The following is a 12897-nucleotide window of genomic DNA, read 5'->3' as shown; positions in this document are numbered from 1 at the left end:
ATGAAGAGAATCAAGACTGTTTCTTCTAGCAGCAGCATTCATAGTGCTAATCACTCGGTCACTCTTTTCTTCTTTCTTACCAGCACTAGTAGTATTTGTAAGTAGCTAGCTCCAGCTGCTTTAAGTTGAGGTTTCTGCTATTGTTTACTGGTAATGGACTTGCACTCCTCTGCAGTGTGTCCCATTTCATAATAAACATACCATCCCTTCTTCCTTTTATTTATTATCATTCTGTCACCTTTTGTTACTCCTGCTTTTGGTTAGTTATTACTGGTTTTAAATTTGACTAGACACTCTTGTACTTGCCAGTCATATAACCACCATGGGCTTCCATATACTGTTCTGTCAGCTTAATCTTTTCCTCTCCATTATTTGGTACTCTTTCCTATAACATTGGTAACATGTCAGTTAAACACACAGTAGTGAACTGTTCTTACACTAATAGGTTTGTCAGTCCCTCAAAGTTATTGTCATCTTGGGTCATGTTAGTCCAACTGGTGAAATATTTCCATAAATACAGTTTCTCCAGTGTCAGGTTTGATTGCTCTGAACTTCCAAAAAAGCCTTCAGTTCATATCATTTAAGTCACTTTTAATTTGTTATAATCCATGGTATCCTCTGATGTCATGCCAACATATATTTGTAGGCCTTTTACTGTGGAAACTGGGTTTAGAGAGACTGTCCAGTTGCCTTTGTACCAGTTCTGAGTTTGGGCAAGTCTTTCATATCTCTCCAGGAAAGCATCCATGTCATCTTTATGTTCATCACATTTGGGCAGCTTAGATCAGCTGGCCCTGACTCCATTATCATTCTTTCTTCAGTTGAGTGAGTTTTGATATGTGCTTGTATTCTCTCTATTTCTCGTCTATTTCCTCTTATTCTCTCTATTCAAAGCCTCTCCTTTTTCTCGGTTTCTCTCTTTTGTTGCCATTCCTCTCTCTAGTTCTTGTAGTTGTTTAACAAACTCATAGTTCAGTCTTTTAACCCATTTATCAAAATTACCTGATATTGTTGTATAGTGTAATTGTAATCTCTATGCTATTCTTGTCACTACTACAGTTGTGCACATATAGACCTACTTCTTCATGCTGTGATTCTTATTTTTTAGCACTGTTTACTACTGCATCATTCTTGTTGTGGCTTACCACTTGTCAAAAGTTAAAATTCCTTTCTTCAATTGTCAGAATTAAAAGGTTTTTACTTAATACGACTATTCTGTGTTCTTGTTGGGCTTTGGATTCTTCTGCAGTAGATGTCTGGCTTTTTGACAATAAATGAACAGCACAAATTTCACATTTTAGAAATAATATTTATATTGAGAACAAGTTAAATATATGTACAACAAATTATTCACACTATATAGATTATAGGAATGTCATAAATGCTGTGTCTGTCTATCTATATGTGTTACAACCACCCACCCCTCACACACAGTTCTCTTTCTTTTGTCAAAAGTCCACTTTGACCTATTTAGTTACTTTAGAATTTCAGTTGACAAGTAGAACTATCTTCTCTCTCATTGTCACCAAATTATCCACATATAGTTCTCTTGCTTCTTCATAGAATTACCACAGTTGTATCCCATACTTTAAAGCTTGTCTGTTTATTCGACAAAGTCCGCTGAAGCTCATTCAGTTGCTTTATAACACTCTTTGAGGAAATAAACTAATCTTCTTATTGTTTTTGTTCTTATACTGTTAGGTTTTCTCTGGTATATTAACGGTTAGGCCTTTCCCTTAACTTTGGCTGAGCTTCTTTAACCTTACTTTCACATCTGCTCTTGTCTGTCTGTTTCACATTCATCTCTCATTATTCATATCTTTATTACTGAATTGTCCGCTTATTATATTCTCAACATGAGTTACAAACACAACTTCCAATACTCATCTGTTTTTAACTCTAAGTAAAAATAAAACTAAACAATTAGACAATCATAATGTATTCATTCACAAAATTAATCATATCTAAACTACACAGTCTTTGACATCATGACACTAGATTAGTTGAGTATTGAACAGCTACCAGAAAATGGATGTTGAAACATTGAGTTAAGCACATGAGGATTACATTTCATGTAGAAACAAGGAAATTCAACATTTGTGATTAATGATGAACTTGATAGATGTTTTAAATGTTTTGAGAAGGAACCATCATAATTCTATATCTATTTTTACTGTACAGGTGTGGCCTGAAGCTGTCTCAATTATAATGGTATTTTGGGCAAGCCTTAGTGTTTATCCACCTGTAATGGTTTTGGTTGTTTCTATGAATCATGGTTCAGGAAGTGTTTGGACAGGTAACCATTGTTTGTTTTGTTTTTACTCTTACATCTTGTCACTGCTACTATGCCTCTTCTTCTGCTCTTCAGGCTATGAAATTATTTGTATTAATAACAGAATTAATGTACAGAAAGAAAGCAACAACCAAGAAGTTTTGTTTTCAAGGATTGTTTTTGAGAGCCTTTGTTGAACTCTGAGGTGTAATTACAACATTTGATTTGCTGAGCAGTGATTTGTGTGATGTAGAAATTTTCATAAATTTTAAGTTGAGACTGTAAATAGAACTTTATTAACCCTTTCACTCCTGGGTTCTTTATATTCTGTTCACTAACCTAGAATGTCATATGGAGACAGTTTTATATTTCTGCCTATTACAACACTAAAGGTAAGAAACTGATTACAACTGGGTGAAATTGTCCCTTTTTTTATGTTAATTGCATGAGAAACCCCAGAAACAAGTGATATTAACTGAACTGTTGGTATTTTTTGTGACAAGTATGTTGTTAGGGGTCCTGTAATCAATAAAACCATGGTCTCTCAACAATTTTAATGTAAGGTTAATTATCTTTTTGTTCTGATTCAGATAATCACTGTTGCCTGTTTTGATTTCTTTCTGTATACTTTTGAATGTTCTTTTTTACATAATTATCATAAAGTACAATTACTAGCTATTGTGCTATGATGTTATGAAATATTGCTAAACTTAAATTCAATTTTTTTTTTCCAGGAAGATTTTTCATTCCATTGACTTCATTTCTTCTGTTTAATATTGGGGATTTTTCAGGAAGAATCATTGGAGGTTGGTTAACAATAGTGAGTAGTAAAAATTGTATAACTCTGCTCAAAATTGTAATATGTAAAGTTTTCTTAGTAAAACAACATTCTTTAAATAAAGTTGCACTGTCTAAAGTTATGTTTATCAATTAAAGAGCAGTGCACACAGTATCAGAAGTGCTCATTTGATGTAAAGAAGTTCGTACATGTCTAGTTCTTTCTGTGTTTACTATTGACTAGTGCTGTTAAAATGTGATATTCCTTTCTCAATGTAGTATATACCAGAGCAAAACGTTTTGGAACAACATGGGACCTCTTGATCTGTCTTGGCTGTTCCATCCTCTAAATTACACTAAAATCTTAAAGCCAGCCCTTATCATTCACATACTTATCAAGCTTTTCCGTAAACTCAGTCAAATTTAGTGCATCTATAACATCCAAAGGAAACTCATTCCAAAGGTCAACCATTGTGTTAAAAAAATAAACTATCTTAGCTGAAGATGACTCTTACCCTTCCAAATTTTATTTGTCCCCCAGTCCTACTATTCTCATGGTTAAATATGAAAACACATGTGATGGATCAACGCTATCAATTCCTTTTACAATCCTAAACACCCTATAGAGCCCCCCCCCCTACTCTTTTTTGAAGAGAAAACAATCGGAAAAATTTCATTCTCTCATGTAACACCCCTCCATGCCAACATCGTTCTAGCAACTTTTCTTTGAATCTTTTTTAACAATTCTATGTCTTTTCTAAAGTAAGGAATGCAAGCCTGAACAAAGTATTCCAAATGTAGCCTCACCAGTGACATGTACAATGAAATTATAACCTCTTTAGACTTGCATTAAATAATTCTACAGAAAAACTTGAAATCCTATTTGTCTTACCCACTAACAACAGCACACTGCTTGGATGGCTTAAGAAACTGTTCAACTATTACACCAAGATCCCTTTCTTTCATAACACTTATATTTCCATACAAATGATACTTATAATTCAAATTATGATAATCCTTATGCATTATCTTGCATTTGTTATAATTAAAACCTGCCTCCATTTATTTACCCATCTCACTAAATGATCTTAAATCCTTTTATAAATCAGCAGTATCCTCGTCTAGCTAGCAACTTATAAGACCTTAATATAATCTGAAAATTTAAGTAATTTATTGAATATTTATTTCTTCATCTGTGTTAGTGACATAAATCAAAAAAGAGCAAAGGTTCTAGGACTGAGCCCTGAGGTACCCCAATTGTAACATTAATCCAATTTGCCCAAACTCATAACAACCTTCTGCTTTTTTCCATCCAGCCACTCTTCTGTCCAATTTAACATATCCTCCACAACTGTAAATTTTATTTTTTTTACAAGACGTTTGTGTCACCTTGTGAAATGCTTTCTAGACATCCGAATATACCAAATCTACACCCTAACCCTCATCTACATAAGCAGTAACCTTTTCAAAGAGTATTAAAAGATTTGTTAAATAAAATTATCTCTTATTAAAACTATGTTCACAACAATTTGTTAAATAAGTTTGCAAAACATCTTTCAACAGACTTTCCAAAACTTTTCCCACAACTGATGTAAGACTTTAGGTTCTGTAATTAATGGAACAATTGATTTTTACCTCTCTTGAAAAGAAGAGTAACATTAGCCAACTTTCAATCCTCTGGTACCTGCCTACTATTCAAGGACTTGCAAAAATTAGTAGAAAGTGGCTCACATATACAATCTTTAATATCCTTGAAAAACCTTGGGTAAATAACATTTGGCCCATGAACCTTATCATTTTTCAAATTCCCAAGTTTTTTCTTATCCAACTCTGAATTAATATAGTCTTCTTGTTTGATCTTGTTTCAATTTATCAACTGTTCATGATGTGGAAAACCAGCTTAGATTTTCATATCTAAAAACCAAAGAAAAAAAACAATAACCAATCCATCTCATAATCATCAGATAGTAGCCATTATTTCTCATTCATCAGGGGTCCTACATTTTAACATTTTGTTTAGTTTTAATGCATTTGAAGAAATCTTTACTGTTCATTTTTATATTTTCAGACAATCTTTTTGTGGACATCATTTTTCTTGTCTCAATTTCCTGTTTCACAATTATTTTTTTTATCTTCTATATTCTTCTAAATCTCCTGTCATCTAGTCAGTTTAAATTTCATAAATTTATGATTTTCTTTAATTATATCTCTAAAACTTTTGTGAACCAACCTGGTTTTTTTACTTCAAGCTTCCATTTTCTTTCTATAAGGAATATTTTTACCTTGATTATTTAAAATTTATCTTCAAAAATCTTCCACATATGATCAGTGTCTCCAAATAAACGAACTGCCCAAATTCACAACAAATAATTGTTTTATCCTTTCAAATTTATAACAAAAAATATTATTCCTCACCTCCATATGCATAATACAGCAATGATCACTTGCACCCAGCTTTTCTCTGTTATTTCTGTATTTGAAGTTAATAAATCTAAAATAGCATTTTTTTCTAGTAGGTTCCTTGACTAATTGGTAAAGAAAACCATCTTAAACAGCTTCCAAAAACCTTTCTCCCTCATGGTATGGCTGTAGCATTTCCCAGTCTGTCTTAAATTAAAATAACCCATAATTATGACTTCATTAACAGCTGAAATCCTAATCTGACTCAAACGTTTCTCACTGATTTCATCAGTATCATTTAATGATATGTAACAATTTCATACTAAAAAATATTTCTTTATATCCACTTGTTGCTATTATCTTTATCTCTTACTTCAACAGGATGTAACTTGCATTTTACATATAATGCCACTTGTCCAGAACTTTAACATACAATCCCTATTAAATAACCTGTAACCCTGTATTTCGAAGAAACTTCTATCATCAAAATTGTTTAACCATGTTTCAGTTATTCACATTATATCTGAATCCCCCTTCCTTCCTACTAGTGCTCTAAAGTTCCATTTTATTTCTTGTAATTTTAGCATTACAATAGTAACAATTAAACCAATCCTTATAGCTACTTCTGTACTCATTTCCTATGCTAAACTTTCCTCTGCCTCTAATTTGTTTTGCATTTAGTTTTATCTGGACCTTACCACTGCCTATTCTTAATTTAAAACTTTCCTTACAGTTAGCCTTAACAAACAAGCCTGTTCCTATCCTATTTAAATGTAAACCATCCATTCCAAGAGACTCCCTTCTTCCATTAAACTGATCCCACAAGTCTGATCAGCCAATTTGCTCATCCATACAAACAAACCTAAGCCTAGCATTTAGTCTTAAATGACCTACTTATAACTTTATACCCTCAAGTAATTCTGGGCAGTATCTGACAAAATAAAGTTATGGCCTTTTACTTTAAATGCCTTTATCAGCCCTTTATACTTATAAATTACCTCCTCTGACCCACCTTTCCCACACCATTAGTTCCTACATGCACCACAAAAACTATCTGCTAGCCCATAAAACAGTGACCTTTATCTTCAGAATGTGTCTTTACTTGGCTCAAAATTCTGCTGTTACAGCTTCATCAGTAGATTTTAATAATGTATAAGTTTGCTTACTACATTAATCTTCTCTAAACATCTCTTCTTCTCTATGTATTAACAATTTCAAATTGTCTAAAACTCAGTTGGATTGTACTTTATATTTAAAAGTTAAATGTAAATATGTATCAAAGTTGTGGAACTTGTCAACAAGATTAATAATATCTTTTTTAATACAAATATATTTTAATATATAAACAATAATACAATTTACAAAATGGTAATTACAAATAATGATCATATACAAAAGTTGTACTAACAATATTCTGGTCTGAAGCTTCACTGATGTCTTGTCAAGGGTTCATGATGAATGAGATAGTTTTGAATTGATGTAGGGAAATAACTAGCTCTGCATTCTTAACTAACCACTGAAGTTATATAATGTCTTCATAAAAATGCTAATATCTGATGAGAATCTGCTAAAATTAAATGGTTTGTAATGTTCAAAATTTATGAATGTCTCTGGTTAAATGTCTAAAGTTCCCAATTAATAAGCATTAATCCGTTATATTGCTTTTGAGGTTTTTTGTATACCAACTGCAGTAAATCAATAGCATATACTGTTTGTTGGCACAATACATTGGTTATGTTATTAAGCATGAGGAGAATTTCTTGAAACCTCAGTTTACACAACAATACGAAAAATACACCAGTGTTTACATATGCATATTTCGTTTTATTCAAAATGCTTCACAATAATACATCTACCCTTACCAATTTGGTTTGTGTTTTTTGGTTTAATTACCCTACTCCTTCTGACTTCCTTCCTCCTGGAATTTGTTCTGATGTCCTCCATCAGATCTGACACCTCACTCTTTCTCTTGCTTCTTGTCCAATCTGGGATGTGTACCAGACCAAGTGCATTCATTTTACACTATGTTCATCATATTGTGGTTTTGTCTACCACCTGTGGCAGTTCTTCAGAACTTTGTGCATCTCTGACTGGTAAGTTTTTATTCATACTTTTCATTATTTCCTTGAGCCTTTTTCTAGTTCTTTATCCCATGTATCCCATTCTGTGGCAAGTGTTACCTATCCAGGTATCCTTTAACTCAAAATTCATGCTGTCCAGTCATGATGATTTGTACTTCATTTTCCATGGCTTTACATGCTCACTGTTTAGATGGAGTGTTTCACAAGATTGTCTGTAGGTTCATGACCTCATGATGTTTTGCTTCATAAACATGCCCCTGCACAACTGCATAGATAAAGCAGAAGGGAGTTGCTGCTTATCCCTGCCATGCCTAGAGTGAATAACCCTGTGTAGGACCTGTTTTCAAAATAAGATTTTGTTACACTGTCTCAGGTAATGACATTCCTCTGGACTTTCCACCTCACTGTTACCCTTCTTTCTTTGAATGGAATATGGGAGTTGCTGGGGTTGTTCACCATGCAGAATGAGAACCACATATCCATTCAGTTACAGAATAGGGTGGTATTCTACAGGTATAGATGATATCCTCCTATTTGCAGGGTGAAACATTGGAACGTAGTTCACTTCATTTGGTGTAGCCCTCATCTTACTAAAGTATGTATGTTGGTACCCAGCAGGCAGGTTTTGGATTTAGAATGAACTTATCAACATAAGTCCTCACACAGGCTTTTGGTTGTCTATCTTCCTCCCTTCATTTCCTCTATCTGTGTTGTGGGTCTAAGTGGTGGTATGTAGGATTGTTTCAGTTCTTTCCATCATTCTCTCCTGTTTTGGGGATATTTATGCCATTTGGATGGTTCAAGCCTGTTTCATAATTGAAGTTGTTTGCATGCAACACACATCCTTTCAATACAGGATGTCAACTTCCTGGAGCAATAGCTCAGAGTTAATCCTTGTACCATACTCAGGCATAGGAGTGGTTAATAATCTCCTGGCTCTTGGGATTGAGGAGAAGATGGTATAATCCTCATCCTACTCTCATATGACCATATTTCAGATGTAGTTGACTTACCAGACATGCCACACCTAGGAGTGCATCATTTATTTACTCATCTTTGACATGGAGTTACTGTCTGTTTCTATGATTGGGATCATTTTCCTGATGCATTCTCTCCCACTCAGATTTGCTCCCATCATTTTCCCCCCATTATAAAACTTACACATTCCATTGTTAGGAGAAGAGTACACCTGGCTCACAAGTCATGTGGTTCCCCTACTCTGGTTTTCAGATCTGATTCTTTCATTCCCAGGGGTATCTATTACATGCATTTGGGTTTGTCAATCCCTTGCATCAGTTCCTCCTCCTCATGAATGTGGGATTCTAGCTACTCTTGTGAGATGAGACAAGTACTGCAGTGGAAGTTTTTTTTTTTGTAATGAAAATATATTTGATAGGTACTTACCTCTCTCACACTTCCTCTACATTTCTCTGGAGCTACCATCTTCTGTCAAACTTCAAAGTTATAGAAGGCTTGTGGTGTGCTTTAAAAAACGTTCACACATGGCTGACAACCCTGAACAAGAATTGTTAATCTTTTGAGTGGAGATAAGTACCTGTAAGAAATACCTTTTCTGTACAACAAAATTATAACTTTTTTTGGTTTAAGAATTGTGCTTGATGTTTTAATGCAAGTTTATGTGCAAATGTTATTGAACTCTTCATCCATTACTTCATAAACATTTTAAGCAACTCAACTTCAATTTAGAATTTCCTTACATCTATTACTTCAAAACTAGTCTGTTTATTAGTTAAAATAAGTATATCTTGACAAAATATCTAATACTCCTAAACAACAATTTAGTTACCTAAGATTACAAATTTTATTACAGAACATTTTGGTTTCATTGCAGTCAAAACGTTTTGTTTTCCACTCTAGCCATCAAATTTCCGATATACCCTGTTGAGTCTAACCTTCCTGAGAGTGGCATTTGTACCATTGTTTATGCTTTGTAATGCCCATCCAAGAAACAATCTTCCAGTGATATTTGATAGCGACTTGTATTATATAAGCTTTACAGTGGTGTTTTCTGTCACCAACGGGTATTTTTTCTCCAATGCCATGATGCATGCTCCAAAGTAAGTTCTTATTCAAATAATTGATAAATATTGAATTTCTTCCATATTTATTATTATTCTTACCTGAAGGCAGATTTGTATTTACAAGAAAAAATCTGAAAAGTCTAAGTATTATTTCTTTGCTTTTCTTCTGCAGCAAGCTAACTCATAAATTTAATAAATACTGTAATTGTACTTTATAAGCCCACCAGTAAATTTCTGCACTCAATAACAGTAAAAGTCAAGTTTGATACCTACATGTGCACAGCACAAATACAAGAGTTGCATAGTTCGTGCTTTACAAAAACCTTTTTTACCATAATGCTACGTAACTATTGATTTTAATGATGTTTGAAAGTAGTTAGAGTTATAGTAAGAATTTTTATTTTGGTAAACTGACAGTTTATAGTTTAAAAACTACCTAGAAGCTCAGTTAAACAGAAATTTAATGAACTTCATAGATGTTTGTTTCCTATAAATGTAAATATTTCTTAGCATAATCACTTGCTGTGGACAGAGGATATCTTGTGGTTTTTTCTTTCAGACAAGTGAGTCAACGCTTCCGGGAGCAGGTTGGATCGATGATGGTCATGTGTCTTGGTGTAGGATTAGCACTTGGATCTGTGTCTTCCATTGCTCTTGTAAAGATGTTGTGATTTAAACCTTGCATGGTGCTCATTCACTCATCTCACTTTCTAGTGAAGATGGATTTGCATTTGTTCTAAGATGTAAACTGGAACAGTGGAGGGCCTCCTGCCTGCAGGAGTACAGTGATGTATTCTTAAATGTGTTCAGTAAAATTATGTAAGATTGACACTAAATAGAGAAGCATTTATTTAGAATTTGTATTTGTGAAAAAAAGCCAAATGTTACATGTATTGAATTAATACATATCTTGTGCTGGACCTTTATTTTTTTGCATATTAAGTGAAATGCTTGTCCCAGTGTTTTTCTTAAAGTTCAGTTCTCTACTGATTAAATTTTTTCCCAGAGTACTATTTAAGTCAAGTGAAACATCTATATTTTGTAATATAACAATGCATCCATTAAGAAACTTACTTCATGAAGGAGAAACTCAAAAGTAAATTAACTTCATTATGAATGACAAGCTTATTTAATGACTTTTCAATAAATGAAGTGAATCAGTTAGATTGTAGTACAGTCAATTTCCTGTGAGGCACAAGTTTCTTAAAAGGGTTTAAGCTCTGCACGCATGTGTATATTTAAAGAGCAGGTTTAACAATGCTACAACCATTAACAAACTTAAACTCACAAAAACTTGTGTGGAAACAAGACTAATCCGGTGGGAAGTTTAAGGAAAAATCAGAAAAGTTAATGAATCAACACAGGGGTTTAAGGACAAAAGATTGACGAAGTCCTTTTGTCCTACAAATCCTTGAATAATTAGTAGATAAGCACAATTCATCAATTTAAGTTATTTTTCACAAGGGAATTTAGTGTCCCAGCACTTAAGTATTTATTTCAAATCAATAGAAAATACTTTCCAAAACTCTCACAGGTTCTCTTAATGAAGTTTAAGTGGAATCTAACATTTTGCAAACAATATTTAGTATTTGGGTTTTCAAAATGTATGACCTAGAATCTGGGGTGGGTAGAGGTATGCAAAGGGTTGTTACACAGGCTTAATCTCAAATGCAATAGTTCTGGGCTCTGTTTGGACATTGTCTGGCATAGAAAACATGAAATTACTTCATATTTATGTTTAGTAGTTGACTGGGACCGGACCATGCTTCTACTTACATTGATATAGATCATTTAGAAATTAAATTAATAGTTAAGTAGTGCAACTATTATATTTGTTAGATACTTCAGGGGAATGACCTTACTTATGAAATACCTTGCTATTACCCTTAACTACTTAAGCCCATCTAAGAGTGTGCTGTTCCTAGGGGCAGGGTAACTTGTACATTATGTTCATAGAAAATGAAATATATTAAACTAAGGATAAAATTTCAATGTATATTTGAATTTTGTACAAAGCTACAGGATGGCTACTGCCAAGAGACTTTAATTGAATGGTGATATTTGAGGGAAGATAGCTAATCAACATCATCTACTGTTAACTTCTACAATTACTAATGAACAGCTTGATCATAACATTACTGTTACATTGTAGCAACTCTTCTCTAAACCATGGGAAGAGACTTCACCAGTTAAGATCTTTAACAGGTTTTTTTTTTTTTTAAAGAAAATGATTACAACTGAAGTGCATATAGTTAAAACTGATGATAGGGAGGTAACTTTATTCTACCCTTTTCCCCCTTAAGGGGAGAAATAAGTGGCAAAAACTACTTGGGAGAGTTGTCTAAGAAGGTAGATGGCATAAACTACTTCGACATTAAGGACAGCTGGATTAATAGTAAAGTTAAGGAGGAACTTTAAATATTTTACATTCAATGTATATGAACATCAACCCATTGAGGTTTAGATCTTATGGTAAGAAGTTCTTTAATGTCCTAACTCTCATAAAGCCTTCACTGTAGTGTATAGCTGAGCAAACTATACATTATTCCTTGTAGTGATGAATCTAGTGGTGGATAGAATGTCTCAGGCAGTAGCTTAAAGTTAAATATTCCTCTTTTGAGATTTGAATATCATGTAGTTTTGCTATCCCTAACTCAAACAAACTACTACCAATCCACACTTACCAATGTCCCTTTGTATGCAATTACATGTTCCAAGTCATTAATCATAATTCCTACACTTTACAGTTTTGTCTTTGCATTCTCTTGTTAGTATTAAACTTTACACAGCTAACTGGTTAATTGTTTCAAAAACATCCAACTACCAAAATTTCCACCTTTCACAGTAATACTGCCATCTGTAGCATGCAAGTTTAATTTCTCTATGGTAATTAAGAGGAGTTTTCCTTTGATTTGTATTTTCCAGATGTGTATATATCCCTCTCAAGGTATACTATACATTGTTCTATTATGCCTGATGTTCAATATATAAAAGTTACATTTTGTACAAATTGTGAAAGTGTATAATATATAAAGACTGCTGTCTGACTTAAAAGAAATTAACAATATCATTACTTGTATTTCAAACCCCTGAAAATAAAAAAACTTCAATGAAGGAAACAGAACACTAATTCTGCAAGCTTTATCATTTGTACCAGAAAGTTATCTTCCACATGTAACTAAATATACTGCACAATACAGACCTTTATGTATGCTGGTGGTTTAACTTGTAAATAAAAATAATGTAAATTTAAAAACCATATAATCCACAATACAGTTGATATTATGCTGATTGTAGTAACAGTTTCATTTATTAACATACAAAT

The 12897-nt window shown here is 33.2% G+C and overlaps 1 protein-coding gene across 5 annotated transcripts in view; it reads left to right on the top strand.

Moving 5' to 3' along the window:
* LOC143226578 (equilibrative nucleoside transporter 3-like) overlaps window positions 1-12696 on the top strand; it is a 32457-nt gene extending 19761 nt beyond the window's left edge. For 3 of the 5 annotated variants that reach the window (XM_076457730.1, XM_076457729.1, XM_076457731.1), the window contains exons 11-14: window positions 2182-2296; window positions 3007-3092; window positions 9409-9608; window positions 10132-12696. In XM_076457730.1, coding sequence (XP_076313845.1) covers window positions 2182-2296; window positions 3007-3092; window positions 9409-9608; window positions 10132-10243 — 513 coding nt within the window. In that variant the 3' untranslated portion in view covers window positions 10244-12696. The remainder of the gene's footprint in view (window positions 1-2181; window positions 2297-3006; window positions 3093-9408; window positions 9609-10131) is intronic. The other 2 variants (XR_013014676.1, XM_076457732.1) reach the window with 2 other exon arrangements.
* Window positions 12697-12897: the final 201 nt, after the last annotated feature.

Source organism: Tachypleus tridentatus, chromosome 9, assembly GCF_004210375.1.
Source record: "Tachypleus tridentatus isolate NWPU-2018 chromosome 9, ASM421037v1, whole genome shotgun sequence".
NCBI classification, from domain to species: Eukaryota; Metazoa; Arthropoda; class Merostomata; order Xiphosura; family Limulidae; genus Tachypleus; species Tachypleus tridentatus.
Note: the sequence above shows the minus strand (reverse complement) of the source record. Positions and strands in the feature narration are given on the sequence as shown.